Genomic DNA, 23,111 nt, shown 5'->3' on the forward strand with positions numbered 1-23,111 from the left:
GAGGTCGTCTGGAGTGAAAACCTCTGACACAGAAAAGTGCAAAGTCATTATTAGATTGGAAAAAGGATTGTTAGAGCGGTAGGCTATAGCAAAAATAAACACATAGGCTACTGAAACAGGCTTAGCTTCTACTAATAGAGTTCACTGACAAAGAGTCAGACAAAATTATTCATAAACAAATTTGAAGTCTTATCAAACACTTATAAAAGTAGCTATAGCTTAAGGAAAAGTAGCTGTACACAAAAAATAGCCTACTGTGACAGTTTTGCAATCCTTTGTAGGCACTAACAAAGAGAAAACAAGATATTTCACCACATTACAGTCAGTGAAACATCTAAAGCGGTCATCAGTTCTGTGAGAAACGGACTGGAGAAAAGGGTGAGGAATGTCCTGAGGCACAGAATTATTTACAAACACAGCATATTTCTCTTTATCATGCATCCGTGACTTTAGCTCTTTAATTTCACAAAAGCATCACTGTGTTGAAAAGAGCCAGAGTAAATGTTCCAGACTACACACATTCCAGACTATCAGGCAGCATTTACAGATGGGCGTGACTTTTCTGCACTGTTTATTCAGTTTCTGTATGTGGATATAAAGAATCAAGGCTCAACCTCTGACTGCTGCGCTCACAACTGCAAATATGATTTCCTTTTTATTTATTGTAGTTTTATTGGTTGGATATTTTATTGCTCATAGGATTTTTGTTCATAGGAAGACCTTCACCGGCACTGCCAAACTGTATGGGAAAACTGTCATTGTAACGGGTAGGTGACCTTTGTTCAAAAGTTTACACTGCAAGATTTCTCAGGGTTTGTTCTTTTGGGGCTCAACGTCTTAGATGTTTCTCCTAAAATTCCTTAGAAGAAATGCAAATAGAATATGACAAGCAATATAGCAAATATGACAAGAATCATTTTGAGACACTGAGATATCTTGTTTAAGATTACTGGAGTCTATTTTTTCTACGTTAAAAATCTGAGCAGCAAGAGTCTAAAAATTATTGCGTTTCAGTGAATTTAATGTAATGTAATATTTTTGTGATATTAAAGATGTCGCATAATTTTTCTTTCCTATAAATTCACAGAACTGTATGTAACGGAGTTGGGATATTTGGATGATTCTTTTCTAAATTAATTAGGGTTATAATATTTATCATCATAAAAAAAACTTTATTAAAATAAAGCAGAAATAAAATAAAATACGTAAAATGTAGTCTGGGCAAAAAACAAACAAACCTGAAATAAGTTTAAGTTAGCACTAAATTTACTAAAAAACAACTAAAATAAATTTTAAAAAGCTAATAAAAAGAACAAACAAAAGCATATAACAAAATTACTAAAATGTAACTAAAATTAAAATGAAAATAATTGATATTAAAAAATAAAAAGTAATTAAAAATATTAATGAGAACTATATCAGTAACACTAAAATATCACTGAAACAAATATGAATATACTATGAATAATTTATTATGAATATAAAGTTTTTCTAGTTTTTTTTATATTAATGTGGACGATAGGGGCTTTGGAGTCAAAATGTAAAGAATTAGCTACTGTTCTAAATAAAGTTCAGCTAGTGCAAATACTCAACATGAAGTTATGACTCTGTGTCTGTCTATGCTGGAACAATAAAGAATTCCATCTGTTGTGTGTGACAGGTGGCAACACTGGCATTGGGAAGGCGACTGCTGCAGAGCTGGCCAAGAGAGGAGCCCGAGTGATTCTGGCCTGCCGCAGCAAACAGAGAGGAGAAGCAGCAGCACAAGAAATCAGGACAGTGAGTGACAGCTTTGAGTCTACTCTGATCTGGGAAGACCGGGGCTACATCTCACAGTGAATATTTCTAGAGGACTGTGTTCAATAAAACTATTAAACACAGAAGACATGAAAAATCGCTTTGTCCCGGTTCATTAATTAAGCTACAACTTCATGATTTATCTATTGTACAAACAGTGTCTGATAAAACTTTCTGATATTTTCCTAATAGGAAACTGGGAATGATGCTGTGATCTTTATGCAACTGGATCTTGCAAGTCAGAAATCCATTCGATCTTTTGCCGAAACCTTCCTCAAGATTGAGCCCAGACTGGACCTGCTCATCAATAACGCTGGTAAAACTAAAGCAAACCTAACCAACTCCTAAACCTAAGGTTAACTTCAACATACATACACTACCTGACAAAAACTTTAAGTAATTAAGATTTTTAAAGTCACTTATGCTTAACCAAGTCAATATATTTGATTAAAAAAAATGCAGCAAAAACAGTAATATTGTGAAATATACTCCAAGGTATCTTGGAGAGGTAAGGTGTCCAAGTCGCAACATCTAGCTACTGGGGTGCCTCCGGGCTCAGTTCTTGGACCAATTCTCTTCTCTGTCTACATGGCATCACTAGGCTCTGTCATTCAGAAACATGGCTTTTCATATCACTGCTATGCTGATGACACTCAACTCAACCTCTCATTCCATCCTGATGATCCGACAATAGTGAAGTGAAGTGAAGTGACATACTGCCAAGTATGGTGACCCATACTCGGAATTCGTGCTCTGCATTTAACCCATCCAACGTGCACACACACAGCAGTGAACACACACACAGCGTGAACACACACCCGGAGCAGTGGGCAGCCATTTATGCTGCGGCGCCCGGGGAGCAGTTGGGGGTTCGGTGCCTTGCTCAAGGGCACCTCAGTCGTGGTATTGAGGGTGGAGAGAGCGCTGGACATTCACTCCCCCCACCTACAATCCCTGCTGGTCCGAGTGTAAAAAAAAATAAATTGTAAAACCTTTGGATTACGAGTCCGACTCTCTAACCATTAGGCCACGACTTCCCCAATAGCTGCTTGCATCTCAGCTTGTCTAACAGACATTTCTTGCTGGATGAAGGACCATCACCTTCAACTCAACCTTGCCAAGACAGAACTGCCTGTGGTTCCATCCCATCGTTTCATCACAATTTCACCATCCAGTTAGGCATATCAACCATATAACTTCAAAAACAGCCAGAAACCTTGGAGTTGTGATTGATGATCAGCTGACTTTCTCAGACCACATTGCTAAAACTACCTGGTCCTGCAGATTTGCTTTATTCAACATCAAGAAGATTACCTGCGCGGGACGGATTTTTCAGTCCTGCGCCCGTCTGCTCCCACAGAAATATATGAAGAGTTTATTTGCAAAAACAGATAACTCTTAATTTTCAAAAAACACGTTTGTTTATGTTATCCTGTTTTATTTTGTTTACTGTGTTAGTTAGCTGTTTTTTAATAGTTATTTTTTAACCTAGTCAAAATAACCCAACTGCAGTTTGATTGAGATTAATTGGAAGGCACAAAGAAAAAACATTTCTGAGAATTCTAAAAAATCTGTTTTTGCAAATAAATTCTTCATATCTTATCTTGTCCCGTTCCCGCCCGTGACATTCATGTAATCTATATAGATTTTTTTTCAGTACATCGAATAAATTTAGACTAAATCCTGTAACATCTCCTTAGCTCCACAACATCTCAGCATAAACGCTCCTGATAAAATATTTGTTATTTAGGCTAAGCATCAACATTACTTATTCAATACTTGGTCGGGGCTCCTTTAGCACAAATTCCAGCATTAGTGAGGTGTGGCCTGGAAGCGATCAGCCTGTGGCACTGCTGAGGCACTATTGAGCCTTCAGCCCGTCTGGATTGTTGGATTGACTGTTTCTAATTTTTCTCTTGAAAATATCCCCTAGATTCCATATGGGGTTCAGGTCAGGCATGTTGGCCAATCAAGCACAGTAATATCATGTTCAGCAAAGCACTTGGAAGTGGTTCTGGCACTGTGGGCAGGTGCTAAAGTCGTGCTGGAAAAGGAAATCAGCATCTCCTTAAAGCAGCAGATGGAAGCATAAAGTGCTCTAAAATCTCCTGTTAGACGGCTGCATTGACTTTGGACTTGATAAAACACAATGGACCAACACCAGCAGACGTCACGGCACCTCAAATCATCACTGACTTTGGAAACTTCTCACTGGACTTCAAGCACCTTGGATTCTGTGCCTCTCCAGTCTTCCTCCAGACTCCAGACCTTGATTTCCAAGTGAAAAATAAAATGGACTTTTATCTGAAAAGAGGACTTTGGACCACTGAGCAACAGTCCAGTTATTTTTCTCCACAGCCCAGGTAAGATGCTTCTGATTATGTTTCTGTTTCAGAAGTGGCTTGGTAACCCTTTTCCTGAAGATGTCTGAGCGTGGTGACTCTTGATGCACTGACTCCAGCTTCAGTTCACTCCTTGTGAAACTCTCCCAAGTGTTTGAATCGGCTTTGCTTGACAGTATTCTCAAGCTTGCTGTCATCCCTGTTGCTTGTGCACATTTTCCTACCAAATTTCGTCCTTCCAGTCAACTTTGCATTTAATATGCTTTGATACAGCACTCCTTGAACAGCCACTCCTTTCAGTAATGACCCTCTTACCCCCTTTCCACCAGCAGGAACCAGGTGCTAGTTCAGAGCCAGTGCTATTGACGGTTCTTAGTTGGTTCAACTGGCAAGCCCTTTAAGAACCGGTTGCTTTTCCACAGACTAGAGCGCCAATACAGAGCCAAGTCTTACATCACTGAATACGTTTCATGTTTCAGTTCCGCGCAGCGCCGATCCATCCCGAACAAGCCTATCTATCAACAATGGCGGACGTTGTGTTGCTATTGATGTTCATGGCTTTGCAAACCTACATCGGCATCCCAACACAGCGAATCCAACGTGTTCGTGTTTAGCTGCTATTTCAAATATGCCGGTCAAAAGTTTCTGTTGTCTTGTTGGTCACAGTAAACCCAGCCCCCAGCCCCTGACGCAAGCGGTTCGTCCTTCTAGCCCAGCAATGTTTTGGTACTTACGAACCGCTTTTCCTGGTTCGGAGCTGGTGCTTTGGGTGTCGAAAGATAAAGAACCAGTTTGAAACTTGGCTCTGGCTCCGAACCAGCGCTGGAACTGCCTTGGTGGAAAAGGGGTATCCGTGGCTTACCCTCTTTGTGAACGGTGTCAATGATAGTCTTCTGGGCCATTGCCAAGTCAGCAGTGTTCCCCATTGTTTTGGTTTCAAAGAACAAGAGATACCCAGAATTTATACTGTATGGATGGTCATTTATTGAAACTAAAATGTAAATATTTTGAGATACTGATTTTTGACTTTCGTTAGCTGTAAGCTCTAATCATCAAAATTAAAACAAAAAAAAAACCTTTTGAAGTGTTTTACTTTACATGTAATGAATCTAAAATATATGAAAGTTTCACTTTTTGAAATAAGTTACAAGAGAAAATGAACTTTTTCACTATATTCTAATTTTCTGAGATGCACCTGTATATCGTTTCATGTGACAACACTGAAGAAATTACACTTTGCTACAATGTAAAGTAGTGAGTGTACAGCTTGTATAACAGTGTAAATTTGCTGTCCCCTCAAAATAACTCAACACACAGCCATTAATGTCTAAACAGCTGGCCACAAAAGTGAGTACACCCCTAAGTGAAAATGTCCATATTTGGCCCAAAGTGTCAATATTTTGTGTGGCTACCATTATTTTTCCAGCACTGCCTTAACCCTCTTTGGCATGGAGTTCACCAGAGCTTCACTGGTTGCCTTTTCCACTCCTCCATGACGACATCACGGAGCTGGTGGATGTTAGAGACCCCACAGATGCTCAATAGGGTTTAGGTCTGGAGACATGCTTGGCCAGTCCATCACGTTTACCCTCAGCTTCTTTAGCAAGGCAGTGATCGTCTTGGAGGTGTGTTTGGGGTCGTTATCATGTTGGAATACTGCCCTGCGGCCCAGTCTCCGAAGGGAGGTGATCATGCTCTGCTTCAGTATGTCACAGTATATGTTGGCATTCATGATTCCCTCAATGAACTGTAGCTCCCCAGTGCCGGCAGCACTCATGCAGCCCCAGCCCATGACACTCCCACCACCATGCTTGACTGTAGGCAAGACACACTTGTCTTTGTACTCCTCACCTGGTTGCCGCCACACACACTTGACACCATCTGAACCAAATAAGTTTATCTTGGTCTCATCAGCCCACAGGACATGGTTCCAGTAATCCATGTCCTTAGTCTGCTTGTCTTCAGCAAACTGTTTGCGGGCTTTCTTGTGCATCATCTTTAGAAGAGGCTTCCTTCTGGGAAGACAGCCATGCAGACCAATTTGATGCAGTGTGCGGTGTATGGTCTGAGCACTGACAGGCTGACCCCCCACCCCTTCAACCTCTGCAGCAATACTGGTAGCACTCATATGTCTATTTCCCAAAAAACAACCTCTGGATATGACACTGAGCACGCGCACTCATCTTCTTTGGTCGACCATGGCGAGGCCTGTTCTGAGTGGAACCTGTCCTGTTAAACCGCTGTATGGTCTTGGCCACCATGCTGCAGCTCAGTTTCAGGGTCTTGGCAATCTTATAGCCTACGCCATCTTTATGTAGAGCAACAATTCTTTTTTTCAGATCCTCATGTGCTATGTTGAACTTCCAGTGACCAGTATGAGAAAGTGAGAGCGATAACACCAAATTTAACACACCTGTTCCTCATTCACACCTGAGACCTTGTAACACTAACGAGTCACATGACACCGGGGAGAGAAAATGGCTAATTGGGCCCAATTTGGACATTTTCACTTAGGGGTGTACTCACTTTTGTGGCCAGCAGTTTAGACATTAATGGCTGTGTGTTGAGTTATTTTGAGGGGACAGCAAATGTACACTGTTATACAAGCTGTACACTCACTACTTTACATTGTAGAAAAGTGTAATTTCTTCAGTGTTGTCACATGAAAAGATATAATAAAATATTTACAAAAATGTGAGGGTGTATTCACTTCTGTGAGACACTGTATGGATGCATGTATATATATATATATATATATATATATATATATATATATATATATATATATATATATATATATATATATATATATATATATATATATACACACACACACACATACATACATATATACACACACATACATACATAGTGGGGAAATAAATATTTGATCCCCTGCTGATTTTGTACGTTTGCCTACTGACAAAGAAATGATCAGTCTATAATTTTAATGGTAGGTTTATTTGAACAGTGAGAGGCAGAATAAAAAAGAAATCCAGAAAAACGCATTTCAAAAAAGTTAGAAATTGATTTGAGTCAAATTTGACCCCTTCGCAAAACATGATTTAGTACTTGGTGGCCTTTTATACAGGTAAAGAGCTGAGATTAGGAGCAATAATCTCCTAATCTCAGTTTGTTTCCTGTATAAAAGACAACCTGTCCACAGAAGCAATCATTCAATCAGATTCCAAACTCTCCACCATGGCCAAGACCAAAGAGCTGTCCAAGGATGTCAGGGACAAGATTGTAGACCTACACAAGGCTGGAATGGGCAACAAGACCATCGTCAAGCAGCTTGGTGAGAAGGTGACAACAGTTGGTGCGATTATTCGCAAATGGAAGAAACTCAAAATAACTGTCAATCTCCCTCGGACTGGGGCTCCATGCAATATCTCACCTCGTGGAATTTCAATGATCATGAGAACAGTGAAGAATCAGCCCAGAACTACACGGGAGGATCTTGTCAATGATCTCAAGGCAGCTGGGACCATAGTCACCAAGAAAACAATTGTTAACACACTACACCGTGAAGGACTGAAATCCTGCAGCGCCCGCAAGGTCCCCCTGCTCAAGAAAGCACATGTACAGGCCTGTCTGAAGTTTGCCAATGATTCAGAGGAGAACTGAGTGAAAGTGTTGTGGTCAGATGAGACCAAAATTGAGCTCTTTGGCATCAACTGAACTTGCCGCGTTTGGAGGAGGAGGAATGGTGCCTATGACCCCAAGAACACCATCCCCACCGTCAAACATGGAGGTGGACACATTATGCTTTTGGGGTGGTTTTCTGCTAAGGGGACAGGACAACTGCACCGCATCAAAGGGACGATGGACGGGGCCATGTACCGTCAGGGTCAGGGCATTGAAGCCAACCAGGGCATTGAAAATGGGTCATGGATGGGTATTCCAGCATGACAATGACCCAAAACACACAGCCAAGGCAACAAAGGAGTGGCTCAAGAAGAAGCACATTAAGGTCCTGGAGTGGCATAGCCATAGGAAATCTGTGGAGGGAGCTGAAGGTTCGAGTTGCCAAACGTCAGCCTCGAAACCTTAATGACTTGGAGAGGATCTGCAAAGAGGAGTGGGACAAAATCCCTCCTGAGATGTGTGCAAACCTTGTGGCCAACTACAAGAAACGTCTGACCTCTGCAATTGCCAACAAGGCTTTTGCCACCAAGTACTAAATCATGTTTTGCGAAGGGGTCAAATTTGATCAATTTTTTACTTTTTTTAAATGCGTTTTTCTGGATTTCTTTGTCATTCTGTCTCTCACTGTTCTAATAAACCTACCATTAAAATTATAGAATGATAATTTATTTGTCATTGGGCAAACATACAAAATAAGCAGGGGATTAAATATTTTTCCCCCATTGTATATATGTAATAAATATAAAATATCAAAATATAATACAAATTCTTATTAGTTTTTATTTAGTATTAAAATAATAAAAGAGAACCCTGACTAAATGGTGTCAAGAGAACCACCTCTCACTCAACATCGACAAGACCAAGGAGCTGGTGGTGGATTTCAGGAGACAGAGCAGAGAACACACACCCATCACCATCGACATGACACCTGTGGAGCGAGTAAACAGCTTCAAATTCCTCGGTGTTCACATCACTGAGGATCTCACATGGTCCGCTCACACAGATGCAGTGCTGAAGAAGACACACCAACGCCTCTTCTTCCTGAGACGGCTGAGGAAGTTTGGAATGAGCCCCAGCATCCTCAGATCATTCTACACCTGCACTGTGGAGAGCATCCTGACCGGCTGCATCACCGCCTGGTTTGGAAACAGCACTGCTGGCAACCGCAAAGCTCTGCAAAGGGTCGTGCGAACTGCCCGTCACATTGTTGGAGGTGAGCTTCCCTCCCTCCAGGACATCTACACCAGGCGGTGTATAAAGAAAGCCCGGAGGATCATCAATGACTCCAGCCACCCGTCCCACAGACTGCTCTCTCTGCTGCCCTCAGGAAGACGTCTCCGCAGCATCCGATCCCGCACTAGCCGACTGAGGGATAGCTTTTTTCCTCAGGCTATCAGGCTAATGAACAGTCGAAATTAATACACCCTACAGCACACTCCCACTTTACAATATACCACGCACTGCACTTTAATTCCATACAGTTCAAAACTGGACTACCAGTACACTACTGCACAAATACAACAATCTTTTTGCCAGCACTGGATACCATCCAATGCACATCCATGACATTTGCACATCCGGTTATATATAATCTGCTGCATCTTCGCATATTACTGTGTGTATATAACGTAGAATGTGTACTACATACTGTGTATAATGTGTATCGGTAACTGTATGTCTGTCTAATAGTACACTGTGTGTACTGAGTATATGTATGTGTGTATTACACATTGTCATCTGTATAAGTCTGTACGTATGTATGGTAATGTCTATATGTAAATTGTTTCTGCAGTGTCTGGAGCACGCTCTCAAGAATTTCACTCACGAAGGCACATGTGCTGTGGTGATGTGACAATAAAAGTGATTTGATTTGATTTTTTTAATAATAATAATAATTATTATTTCAATCCTACCTTGAAAATTTCTACAACAGTATGCTGAGAAAAGCTACTGAAAATTCAGCTTTGCATCTCAGGAATGAATTACATTTTTAAATATATATTAAAACTGTAAAAAAAAAAAAAAAAAAAAAAAAATTATATATATATATATATATATATATATATATATATATATATATATATATATATATATATATATATATATATATATATATATAGAAATAATATTTAGGTTTTTACTGTATTTTTGAGCAAAAGAGTTTTGTTTCAAAAACATGTAAAAATCCAAATTCTGAATGGTAGCGGAAGCTGTGGTTTGTGATACCAGCATGATTGATACCTGTTTGTTGTGTTGTTAAGCACTGGTCGCTCCAGGACGCACTGAAGATGGCCTCGGGATGATCCTCGGTGTCAATCACATCGGTCCATTCCTGTTGACCAGTCTTCTGTTGGAGCGTCTCAAGGAGTGTGCACCAAGCAGGGTGGTCAACGTGTCATCTTGTGGTCATGATCTGGGCACTATTGATTTCGACTGCATCAACACACACAAGAAGCTTGCTCTGGGATCATCTGACGTTGATTTATTCAGGGCCTACGCCAACAGCAAGCTCTGTAATGTGCTCTTCACCCATGAACTGGCCAAGAGACTGGAGGGAACCAACGTCACATGCTACAGTCTCCATCCAGGTTAGTGGTCAATGAGAGTTTTCAACATGTGAGTATTACTTGCCAATAACTATAATTAAAATATTTACAACAAACATACACTCACCTAAAGGATTATTAGGAACATCTGTTAAATTTCTCATTAATGCAATTATCTAATCAACCAATCACATGGCAGTTGCTTCAATGCATTTAGGGGTGTGGTCCTGGTCAAGACAATCTCCTGAACTCCAAACTGAATGTCAGAATGGGAAAGAAAGGTGATTTAAGCAATTTTGAGCGTGGCATGGTTGTTGGTGCCAGACGGGCCGGTCTGAGTATTTCACAATCTGCTCAGTTACTGGGATTTTCACGCACAACCATTTCTAGGGTTTACAAAGAATGGTGTGAAAAGGGAAAAACATCCAGTATGCGGCAGTCCTGTTGGCGAAAATGCCTTGTTGATGCTAGAGGTCAGAGGAGAATGGGCCGACTGATTCAAGCTGATACAAGAGCAACTTTGACTGAAATAACCACTCGTTACAACCGAGGTATGCAGCAAAGCATTTGTGAAGCCACAACACGCACAACCTTGAGGCGGATGGGCTACAACAGCAGAAGACCCCACCGGGTACCACTCATCTCCACTACAAATAGGAAAAAGAGGCTACAATTTGCACGAGCTCACCAAAATTGGATGGTTGAAGACTGGAAAAATGTTGCCTGGTCTGATGAGTCTCGATTTCTGTTGAGACATTCAGATGGTAGAGTCAGAATTTGGCGTAAACAGAATGAGAACATGGATCCATCATGCCTTGTTACCACTGTGCAGGCTGGTGGTGGTGGTGTAATGGTGTGGGGGATGTTTTCTTGGCACACTTTAGGCCCCTTAGTGCCAATTGGGCATCGTTTAAATGCCACGGCCTACCTGAGCATTGTTTCTGACCATGTCCATCCCTTTATGACCACCATGTACCCATCCTCTGATGGCTACTTCCAGCAGGATAATGCACCATGTCACAAAGCTCGAATCATTTCAAATTGGTTTCTTGAACATGACAATGAGTTCACTGTACTAAAATGGCCCCCACAGTCACCAGATCTCAACCCAATAGAGCATCTTTGGGATGTGGTGGAACGGGAGCTTCGTGCCCTGGATGTGCATCCCACAAATCTCCATCAACTGCAAGATGCTATCCTATCAATATGGGCCAACATTTCTAAAGAATGCTTTCAGCACCTTGTTGAATCAATGCCACGTAGAATTAAGGCAGTTCTGAAGGCGAAAGGGGGTCAAACACAGTATTAGTATGTTCCTAATAATCCTTTAGGTGAGTGTATACTGCTTAATAGTACAACAAAGATTCCTAAGTGTTTCTTTGCATAAACATTAGCGATGAGATACGCATTACTGCCACAAAACACAGGGTTTCTGCAAGTTTTATAAGGGCAAATGTAAAAACCTTTTAGAACATTAAGACCATTTAAAGCATTGGTCTCAAACTCAATTCCTGGAGGGCCACAGCTCTGCACCGTTTAGCTCCAGCCCTAATCAAACACACCTGATCCAGCTAATCAAGCTCTTCAGGATGAGTAGAAACTTCCAAGCAGGTGTGAGTTGGAGCTGATGGTAAATCCTCTAATGGTTTGTTTTCCATATTTGATCTATTTCAGGGTCGGTAAGAACAGAGCTCACCCGTGACATCAATGAATGGCACATGCGCATTATCAAGGCCATCCTTATTAAGTTCTGGGCGACCGACCCAGTGTCTGGGGCTCAGACGACGCTGTACTGCACACTACAAGAGAACATCGAGCACCTGAGCGGACGATACTTTTCTGACAGTCAGCTGGTGCAAGTCAAACCTGAGGCCAGAGATGATGGAATCGCCAAAAAACTGTGGGATATTAGTGAGAAGTTATGTGGCATGGCTTGAATACACAGACATACATACTGCTGTGAGAAAATTATTGGTATTTCTTTCTTTTGGTATATTAATGTGTCCTTCAGGCAGAGTTCTGAGCACACAGAGTCATATTTACAAGTGGGAAACTTGAAAGTCTACATAAAACAGCCCATGAAACACCACTGTGATCATTTCTAGCCTAAAGCATCTTATGATCCTCTTATCAGACAAGCTCAGATGGGGCATTAGAGGACAAAGGGTCTACATGACTAAGCAACATTTCAAACTTTACAACCATGAAATGCACCATGAATAATAAAAAAAATATATTCTTGATGCATAAGTAACAGTGAAAAGACCTGATGTCAAATGTATTTTCAGAAAACTTTAAACAACAGTATTGAAGATAAAAAAGCTCAAGTTTAAAAATATATATACAATAATAAAATTAGCATAAATTCCTAAAACTAACAAACATTGTGACAAAGTGTACCGTTACATTAAAATTGTTTATTTGTTGAGCTGTACAGTGTGTGTTGGTTATTCATTTTCTGTTTCATCTAAGACCTGCTGTAGATGGTCATTGACAGTCTTTAGCTGGTGCTCTGTTCCCATGATGCACCTGGCTTCCATCAACATAGCAGGCATACAGGATGGGCCATACTGCCAGACAAAAGACAGAAACGAAATGAGTAATGGACCAAAGAACAATAAACCCCAAAAATCCTATAAAATATGATGATATGATTTCCTTGTACAGTAATTTTATGATTAGAGCTCAATAGGAATGAAAGCTCAACACCAAATCAATTAACTGCAGACTTCCTCACCGTTTCCACCTCGTCTGCATGAGCTGTACGGTGCTTCAGGTACTTTGTGTTGAGCTCCTGCAGGCTGGTGAGCAAAGAGGAACCTTCTCTCAGAGCTTTGAGTCTCTGTTCCATCTCATCATGATCTTTCTGAAGGTTTCTCAGCGTTGTCTTTCCCCTGAGACAAGAAACTCATTTCAATTGTATAGTTATAAATTCATTACTATGAATTGAACAATCAATTTTTATATAATAGAATAAAAGATCCAGTTTCCCTTGATATGGTCCCTTTAGAATACCAGACCTCAAAATTAACATCAATTACTGCATGTTTACTTGTTAGTGCTTACTTAATGAGCTCATTATTGGCTTCCACAAGTCTTGTCCTCTTCTTATTAATAGTGCTATTGATCTGAAAGAAAGAACAATACAGTTAATGTCTGAAAAGCAACTCTGCTATTCAAAATTTCCAGTCAAAAGTTTGGAAAAACTATTGTGAAAAATGATTAAAATAACCATTTTCTATTTGAATATATTTCTAAATGTAATTTATTTATTTGATGGCAAAGCTTAATTGTCAGCATCCAGTCTCAAATCATTTTAATATGCATTTAAATTGTAATAGTTCACAATATTACTGTTTTTACTGCATTTTTGATCAAATAAAAGCAGACTTGGTGAGCATAAGACACTTCTTTTATAAACATTTAAAAAAATCATAATCATTTCAAACTTTTGATGTGTAGTTGGTTGTATATTGCCCAGATGAGTCAAGTAATGGAGAATCACCTTGTTATTTTCTCTTTTCACATTCTTGAGTTCCTTTGTTGCTATGATCTATGAATAAATGACACATTTTTATAATTATGACATCAGCAACATGTCCATTTGTTTTATGTGAAAAGATCTGAAAACAGTCTCACTATCTCTGAGAGTTGCTCCTCAAATGAGCGACTGACAGCATCAATGGAGCGTTTGACTGCTTCAGAGTTTATGGTCTGCCTGCAGAAACCAGAGTCAAATATTTAATTACTGATGTTAATTATGAAGATACTGGATTGATTAGTGCAATTCACACTTACTTATACTGAGTGACAAACTCCTGGAAACTATCGAGCACCACATCAAGATCAGTTGGACTTCTCAAATCCCTGGGTTTTTTAGAGGGGCCAGCTCTTTCTGGAGAAAGACATGTTTTTGCAAGTTGGTCAATGTTTTATTTAATTTTTATTCAAAATAATTAATATTTCATTCAAGGTAAACGTTTTACCAGATCATGCATTCCCAATACGTTATTGAATTAAAAGTTTTGCAATGTTGTGATTAATCTCTGTGCCGCTCTTCAATGTTTTTTGAAGTGGAAAATGAATGGGGAACAATATTGCCAGAACCAAGACAAGCTTCAATGCACACTATTAAAGCATTTCAGGCATGTAAAAGAAAATCACTACACATTTAATTTAACAAACTTTACAACGGTCTTGTTTAGTACCTGACGAAGATGAAGATTTCCTTTTTTGTTTGTGGCCACTTTGCCGTTGACTGGACGATCTCCTCTTTACCCGCTTAGACTTCTCCATGCTTGGGTGCTGTAAAAGAAAAACTGAATTAAAGGGCAATATTTCATATATCATACATGTAGATACTGATAAATGAAGATATGAGGCATACAAAACTTTCATCCTCGTCTGTCAGCTCCTCTGAGGATGGCGGTGACCTCTGCTGTCTCTGAGCTGCTCCTAGGGTCAAAGATGTTTCTTTTGCTGACCTCCGACCTTTGACTGCTTCCTAGAAAAATGAGGGGGAAAAAAAAAACATGCATTCCAAATAAATTACTTTTCATATCTGCCATGAATTCACAACAGTTTAAGAAGTCTAGACAGCTAAAAAGATTTTAACAAATGTCAGGAAAAAATGCAGATGATGTTGAAAATCTCAAGACATTAAAATCTGCTGAAAATGTATTCATCCTCAGGCTATCCAAGGCGTAGATGAGGTTTGGAGAAATTGAGCATTAAATCACTTGCTCACCAATGAATCCTCTGCAGTGAATGGGTGCCGTCACAAAGAGAGTTCAAACAGCAAATAAAAACATCATAATAATCCACACGACTCCAGCCCAACAATGTCTTGTGAAGAGAAACGCTGCGTGTTCGTAAGAAACAAATCCATCATGAAAATGTATTAACTTCAAAAGGTTGCTTCTGGCTAAAATATTAATCTTCTATCCACAATATTGCTTTCTCCTGTGAAAAAGCGGCCTGGTGGTATCAGGATAGAAATATTCACTGAATCATGAGACAAACATTGACAGTTTAAAGTGAAAACAGTCCAAAACAGTTCTAAACAAATATTTTTTTGGATTATGATGTGAGAGGACATTTAGATGGACTTTTTCACTGGAGGAGGCAATGTTATTATGGTCTTGTATTTTAGCAGGGAGCAATGGTTTGAGGTTATACACATCTTAACGGATTCTTTTTTTTTTTTTTTTTTTACAAATGCACAGCATTTCACTTCACAAGGCGTTACTTGATAGACTGGAGTGGTTTGGATTACTTGTGGATTATTGTGAAGTTTTTATCAGCTGTTTGGACTCTCATTCTGACGGCACCCATTCACTGCAGATGATCCATTGGTGAGCAAGTGATGTAATGCTACATTTCTCCAAAAATGTTCTGATCAAGAAACAAACTCATCTATATCTTGGAAGGCCTGAGGGTGAGAATATTTACATTTTTGGGTGAACTATTCCTTTAAAGGAGTCATATTATGCCCCTTTTTACAATATGTAATATAAGTCTCTCGTGTCCCCAGAATGTGTCTGTGACGTTTCAGCTCAAAATACACCACAGATCATTTATTATATCATTTTGAAAATGCCTATTTTGAGTGAAAGCAGATACAGTCTGATTTTCATGCCTGTCTCTTTAAATAGAGCTGCGCCATTACAGCTCGTACCTGCTAAAAACATCTGTTTTGGTTCTGATTATCATGTTTATCGCACTGAAATCATGCTTTTAAACCATATATTAGTTTAAACTTCTGATATATGGTTTTCTGAGTGCACACATCCGAAGCACACGGACAGAAAGCGGCTCTCACAGCATGTGAGTACTAAACTAAATTCTCATTCACACACAAGTTCACATTAAAAACACACAAGTTACAAAAACAGTAAACAGCTGGGAAATAAATCACATTTATTTTAGATCTGTGGCAGCAGTATACAGTAAATAAATCAATAAATCCACTGCTCTCTTGTCTCCTCTGAGGCTGGGACTCAACAGTTAGCATGTTTTGCTCAAACTTTCACCGTGGCATTAGAACTGGTACACCGTTGTCGCTTGTGAAATCAAAATGATGGCGCCGTGGGTGGAAACTTACAGATTAAAGGGTGGTAATATTATAAAGAGATCCCTTTGCCACATCACCAAGGGAGCGAAATCAGACGCACTCGTTTTTTCAGACGCTTGCAGAAAAAGGCTTACTAAAACAACGTTACTAGGTTAATCTTTTTCACGTTTCCTTGGTTGGTAGATGCACTGGGGACCTGATTATAGCACTTAAAACCTGGAAAAGTCTGATTTTCATGATATGTCACCTTTAAACTCTCACCTTGGCTGTGTAGCTTGTGGGGATTGATGTTCTTTTCTTGCCTGCATCCTCTCTGCCTTCTGATATGGTTGGCAAAGGTCTGCCTTTAACTTTTCTGTAATGACACAGTAAGCATTACATTATTATACTGATGCATAACCACAGCTGCATACCAGAAATGCCTCTCAAACCCAATGATCTCACAGGACCACACTATACCTTACTACTGATTTTGCTCCTTTATTTGTTGGCTGAGGTGGTTCCTGGTTCTCTTTGGATGAAGCTTCCTTATTCAATGCCTCAGAAACCGCTTTGCCTATTTTCTTAGCCCGAGTAACTGCGGTCTTCTCAGTGTCCATTACACCAAGAGCAGGCTTCCGAGCTCGTGGTCGACCCAACTTCTCTGGAGCAGACTTTTGGTTCTGTTCTGGTCCAGGACTGAGATCTTCTTCCAAAGCTGTGCTGTGAAGGGGGTTCCCTGCAAAAGACAGCAAGAACTGAAAGTCACTTTCTGGATTTATGTAGAAGAGTTCATTTCAGACTTTGTTTTCAAAAAGTGATGATTACTTGCTTTTTATAACAACTATTAAGTTTTTGCTTTTTCCCCAAACTACAGTACACTTATTACTGGATTGTCATACCATGAGGAGAATACTGATCTCCTTGAAATAAACTGGCTTTCTCTATGGATGAAATGTCCAGGGGCTGTGGAGACTCCACTGCTTCAGTTCTGCTCTGTTTTGCACTCTAAGAAAAGACAGAAATTAACAACAAATTCTGCTAATTGTGTCCAAAAGTGCATATTATTGTATGTACAGTAGTTACATGTACAGTATATTACACACACACTCTATATGGGCTGAAACGATTATTTATTTTACAGCATTCGAGCGGATAGCTGCTAAGCTGCGATGGCCTAAAGACATGTGGGTTCTACTTTTGCAAAGTAATTTTGTAGGGAAGGCGCAAGAGGTCTCAGCTGCATTGCCAATTGAGCAAGCTCTCGATTACGATGTAGTTAAGACGGCGGTTTTGAGAGCATACGAATTAGTGCCTGAGGCGTATCGTCAGAAATTTCGATCGCATGTGAAATCAGCCAGACAGACATATGTTGAATTTGCCAGAGAGAAGAAAACACTATTTGATAAGTGGTGTCTTTCCAGTGGGATCACAACCTTTGAGCAGCTTCAGGAGTTGATCCTGCTGGAAGACTTTAAAACGTGTGCACCAGAAAACGTTGTTGTATATCTTAACGAACAAAAAGTGCAGGTTCTAGCTGATGCTGCTATTGCAGCCGATGAATTTGTGTTAACCCATCGAAATGTGTTTTCAGGAATCCGATCGTACAAAAGCCAGTCTTCCATGGGGGGAAGCTCTGAAGTTTTCCGATCACCTAGTCGTAATACTAACACCGGTCAAGACTATAGTTCACGACGTAAATTGAGTCCTAAACGTGCAGGTGATGGGCGAGCATGTTTTTTTTGCCTTGACCCCAATCACTTAATTTCGGAATGTAAGGCGTGGAAGCAAAAAAATTCTGCTTCCAAGTCCAAAAGTGTGGCGCTTGTGCAATCTGTTCCAAAAGCATATGATGTGAATGCTACCACTTATCAGCCATTTATTTGTACTGGTACTGTCTCTCTTTCATCGGAGTCAGAGGAACGACAGTTAAGGATTCTAAGGGATACTGGGGCTGCACAGTCTTTTATTTTAGAAGACAGGCTTCCTTTTTCTGTTGAGTCGTATACAGGTACTGATGTGCTAGTTCGTGGTTTTGGAATGGTTTGTGTCAATGTTCCTCTTCATCAAGTGTATTTGAAGTCGGAACTTGTTACTGGTTTAGTGACGCTGGGGGTATGTTCACAGTTACCTGTAGATGGAGTTGATTTCATTCTAGGAAATGATCTTGCCGGTGGCAAAGTCTTTCCTCGTCCTATTGTTACTCATGAACCTGTTGCTACTGAAGTATCTGAACTTGCGACTCGATATCGATCTGTGTTCCCTGCCTGTGCTGTAACACGAGCTCAGTCACTGAAATTTGGTGATGTTTCAGATCTTTCAGATACCGTGTTTTCTCAACCTGAGGATATAGAGAGGGGGACAAAAGTCACATCTAAGGTTGAGTTAGAAAACATTGAATCCCCTAAATTACCGAAAATCACATTGAAAATAGGTAAGGTGGAGTTAGCTGCTGCACAGATTACTGATCCTTCCCTGGCTACTTGTAGAGATGCTGTAGTAGACTTCACTCAAGTACCTAAAGCTAGAATAGCATATTTTTGGGAAGAGGGAATTCTGATGCGTAAGTGGAAACCTCTGCATTGTGATGCAAAGTGGCAAGAGGTTCGTCAGATTGTCTTACCCACTGATTATCAACATCATGTACTAGAGTTAGCTCATGAGAATGTTTTAGCAGGACACTTGGGAGTAACAAAAACATTCCCTCGAATCAGCAGATATTTTTTTTGGCCTGGTTTGAAGTCTGCAGTTTCTACATTTGTTCGCTCATGTCATACATGCCAGTTAGTGGGGAAACCAAATCAGACCATTCCAGTAGCTCCTCTAAAACCGATTCCTGTTCTTCATGAACCGTTTGAAAGGCTGCTTGTAGATTGTGTAGGTCCCTTACCCAAGTCTAAATCTGGGCATCAGTATATTTTAACCATCATGTGCACTGCGACTCGCTATCCAGAAGCAATTCCTCTCCGCACGATAAAAGCTAAATCTGTGGTTAAAGAGAGAATTCGCTTCTGTTCTCTCTTTGGTTTGCCTAAGGTTATTCAATCTGACCAGGGCTCTAATTTCACATCAAAAGTGTTTTCACAGATGTTGAGTGAATTGGGAGTTAAACATCAATTGGCGAGTGCATACCATCCAGAGTCTTAGGGTGCATTGGAAAGATTTCACCAGACTCTTAAAACTATGCTCCGAAGATTTTGTACAGAGACTGGTAGAGATTGGGTGGAAGGTCTACCTTTAATGATGTTTGCAATAAGAGAAAGTGTTCAAGAGTCACTCGGATTCAGCCCTGCAGAATTGGTGTTTGGCCATACCGTGAGAGGCCCACTAAGGTTACTGAGCGAACAGTTGCTTGCACAGTCTTCTGCACCTGTATCTGTACTTGAGTACGTGACTTCTTTCAGGGAACGTCTTCACCAAGCTTGTCAATTAGCTCGGACTCCTCTGGTGGAGTCTCAAGCGAAAATGAAAACTCGTTTTGACCACAAAGTGAAGCGTGAGTTTCAGCCAGGTGAATCCGTTCTGGCTCTACTTCCTGTGCCTGGAACAGCCTTGCAAGCTAAGTTCTCTGGCCCATACATCATTGAGAAGTTAAATGTTGTTTTTGAACGGTTGAGGAGAGCATCTCTGACTCTGAATTTGGCTAAATGCGAATTTGCCAAAGCAACAGTTACTTATCTTGGTAAATGTGTTGGCCAAGGACAAGTAAGACCTATCGAAGCCAAGATAGCTGCCATTGTTGAGTTTCCCAAGCCCACTAATAAACGTGAGTTGCGCCGTTTTTTAGGAATGAGTGGCTACTACCGCAGCTTTTGCAAGAATTTTGCTGCTATTGTTTCTCCTCTCACTGATCTTTTGAGTGCATCCAGGAAGTTTGTGTGGACTTCAGAGTGCATGGATTCATTCAGTGCTGCCAAAGATCTTCTCTGTACTGCACCTGTTCTCTCTGCTCCTAATTTCTCACGGCCTTTCAAACTACAGGTGGATGCCAGCGCTGCAGGAGCCGGAGCAGTCTTGATTCAGGAGGATGGCGCAGGAATTGACCATCCTGTATCTTTTTTCTCAAAGAAATTCACTAAGTGTCAGCGAAATTACAGTGTAATTGAGAAGGAAGCTTTAGCTCTGTTACTATCCCTTCAAAATTTTGAAGTTTATCTGGGTGGAAGTGATAGCCCCATTGTGGTTTACACTGACCATAATCCATTGGTGTTCTTAACTCGCATGTCTAACACTAATCAACGTTTAATGCGGTGGTCTTTAATTGTGCAGGAATACCATCTTGACATCCGGCACAAGAAAGGAAGTGACAACATCATTGCCGATGCCCTGTCTAGAACTCATTCTTTAGACAGTTAATATGTTTTGATTAGTGAATTAGTATGTTGACTTATAACAGTGGGTGGTTATAGTCTTTGGTGGCGGGGGTGTTACGTCCAGAGCCGTAAGGTTCTGTTTGTGTGTGTTCAGCTGTGCTGTCTCTCTTCATAGGAGAAGTGGTTCCACCTGATACAGATAATCAATGGCCTGCTGTGATTGGATGCTGGGAGTATTTAAACTGCAAACACCATCAGAGCTGTGTTGGTGGTGGCTTGACTGTGTGCAGCAGCAGCAGCAATGAAGGACCCATCTTCAACCCCAGATCTGAGACTTTGTTGAAGCCAGTAGTGAACCGTGTATCTCTACCTTTTATTGTGTGTACTACTTGGTGAAGTAGTTTTCTTTTTAGTCTCTTTCTATTTCAATCCCTGATTGAGACTTTAAAGGCAGAAGTGAGTGTTACCGTTAATAGTTAATCATTGTTTGACTTAATGGATCATTTTCTCTTGGTTTATTTGAAGTTTGTTATTTAATTATTTCTTTATTTTGTGAGGTTAGTAGGGAGGTGGGTGCCATTTATTTTGAATCATACTTTGTTTCTCCTGTTTATGCTAGCAAGGGAGTAAGCTTATTTTGTTGTACTTTGGTTTTCTTTGTTTTTAGTTTAGGTAGTATGATTAATGAGGAGTAAGATTGATTATGTTTGTTATTTTGGCTATACCCTCTTCTGAACTTGATACCTCTTTTTCTTTTGCCTAAATTGTAAATAAAACTACTTTCTTGAATGAGATCACTATGTGGTTATTGTGAAACAACTCTGGGTCTGGAGACGGGGTGGCTTTATGCTGTTGCACATTCATTTCACCACCATCCACTTTTTACTGTTTCATTCCTCCCCTAGACCAATCAGGAAATCGTAACAGAAAATGGGTTACTCAACACTCAAACTCAAACACAAAAAAAATCATCGTTTAGTCCACTGATTCTCAAAGTATGCCTTAATTTTAGGATGTAATGTTTACCTTTTTTAAAGTAATGTGAAATTGATTGTATTTTTATTTATTGCATTTTATTTTTTATTGATATATTTGTATTTTGAATGTAATTTGCCAATTAAATGCATTAAATGGGTTTAGTTTGAATGGTTATTAATGTATGCAATTTCAGCAGTAAAAATATTTATTTTTCTAAAAATAAAACCAATTAGTTGTTTATTTTAAGATACCCATCTTATTTTCTGTTGTATATCTAATATTGCTCTTAAAGAAAAATGACTTCTTACCCGATTACTCAATTAATCGATGGAATAATCGGTAGAATACTCAATTACTAAAATAGAAGCTATCGGTTATTTTAGTCATCGAGTATTCTACCGATTATTCCATCGATTTATATATATATTCACACACACATGTATATATGTAGCCTATGTATAATGTATGTATATACGTACAACATGTATATATTGCTGTTATCAAAATGACATGCTTTAGGAATTATTACAAGTCAAAACATAAACGTATAATATAATACAAATACACATACTGTGTAGATATAAAATATATCATTAATAAGTTATAGTAAATACTATATTATATACTAAACAACAACAACAATAAAAAGAGAATATTTATTATTACATAACGATATTAATATTATGTTTCAGGAACAGCTTATCAAAAAATAAAACATAATACATGTATTCATGCCAAATTAATATATCTTATTATATTATCATAAAGAACAAAAACAATTTCTTATTAATTATAAATAGTGGTGACATTAAAACTACATGTTTAGATAATTAAAAGTAAAAAAATACAAATATTACATATGAACGGTATATGTTATCTCTTAAATAATAGTAACAATAAAATATTTGTTATTACCTAATATAAATGTTGTTATGTTTCAAGAATTAACGTTAACTTACTTGATCAAATATAACGTTATTAGGATTCAAAACATTAAACCGCTGACAAAAACTAAACACTCACCAGAAGCTCGCGCTGAACAGATTTCAAAGTTTTCGTCATCCTACTCATCTTTGCATTAATTTAATTATATAACAATATGTATAAACAAAAACAATATCCTAATCACAAAGTAAAACAAAATCTCCAGAGTCTGATAATATTTTTACCGCGAATGTTTGAACGCTTTTCAACTGGACCATCTCAGACACGGGGGTAATTTAACAACTTTATGGTGTGTAATTTATTTATACACAAGTAGAAATTAGATTTTACAATTAAATTGTATATGTAACTCTTAATAATGGAAATTAAGAAAAGTATTTAACTTTTCACACATTAATTTTTAACAGAATAAAATATACTATTTATGTTACCCCTATAATCTACTATGGAAGATTCCTTCCCTGATTCGTGGAAGCAACGTGTCATTTTC

At 39.3% G+C, this 23,111-nt stretch overlaps 2 protein-coding genes across 2 annotated transcripts; one reads left to right on the top strand and one right to left on the bottom strand.

The window, feature by feature from the left end:
• Positions 1 to 543: 543 nt before the first annotated feature.
• LOC306853086 (dehydrogenase/reductase SDR family member 13-like) lies at positions 544 to 12,766 on the top strand. The gene is made up of 5 exons (XM_079390268.1): positions 544 to 767; positions 1,661 to 1,779; positions 1,990 to 2,113; positions 10,049 to 10,375; positions 12,008 to 12,766. The coding sequence occupies exons 1-5, from the start codon at positions 644 to 646 to the stop codon at positions 12,268 to 12,270; spliced, it is 957 nt and encodes a 318-aa protein (XP_079246394.1). The 5' UTR covers positions 544 to 643; the 3' UTR covers positions 12,271 to 12,766.
• Positions 12,323 to 22,871, bottom strand: LOC306853084 (uncharacterized protein). The gene is made up of 12 exons (XM_079390266.1): positions 22,700 to 22,871; positions 17,288 to 17,393; positions 16,866 to 17,124; positions 16,668 to 16,761; positions 14,721 to 14,837; positions 14,542 to 14,638; positions 14,132 to 14,228; positions 13,973 to 14,051; positions 13,839 to 13,886; positions 13,400 to 13,461; positions 13,071 to 13,227; positions 12,323 to 12,903 (listed from the first exon to the last, which is right to left on the bottom strand). Exons 1-12 carry the CDS (start codon positions 22,745 to 22,747, stop codon positions 12,781 to 12,783), a joined length of 1,287 nt encoding a protein of 428 aa, XP_079246392.1. The 5' UTR covers positions 22,748 to 22,871; the 3' UTR covers positions 12,323 to 12,780.
• Positions 22,872 to 23,111: the final 240 nt, after the last annotated feature.

The sequence above is a fragment of the Barbus barbus genome (assembly GCF_936440315.1).
Source record: "Barbus barbus genome assembly, chromosome: 33".
In the NCBI taxonomy this organism is placed as follows: Eukaryota; Metazoa; Chordata; class Actinopteri; order Cypriniformes; family Cyprinidae; genus Barbus; species Barbus barbus.

Coding starts and splice junctions, on each gene's coding strand:
- LOC306853084 (XM_079390266.1), bottom strand. CDS start 22,747: ATGAGTAGGATGACGAAAACTTTGAAATCTGTTCAGCGCGAGCTTCTG. Junction 13,887..13,972: donor AGGAGCAACTCTCAGAGATA/GTGAGACTGTTT, acceptor ATTTATTCATAG/ATCATAGCAACAAAGGAACT. Junction 13,462..13,838: donor TGAAAAGAGAAAATAACAAG/GTGATTCTCCAT, acceptor TCTTTCTTTCAG/ATCAATAGCACTATTAATAA.
- LOC306853086 (XM_079390268.1), top strand. CDS start 644: ATGATTTCCTTTTTATTTATTGTAGTTTTATTGGTTGGATATTTTATT. Junction 1,780..1,989: donor CAGCACAAGAAATCAGGACA/GTGAGTGACAGC, acceptor TTTTCCTAATAG/GAAACTGGGAATGATGCTGT. Junction 2,114..10,048: donor CCTGCTCATCAATAACGCTG/GTAAAACTAAAG, acceptor TGTGTTGTTAAG/CACTGGTCGCTCCAGGACGC.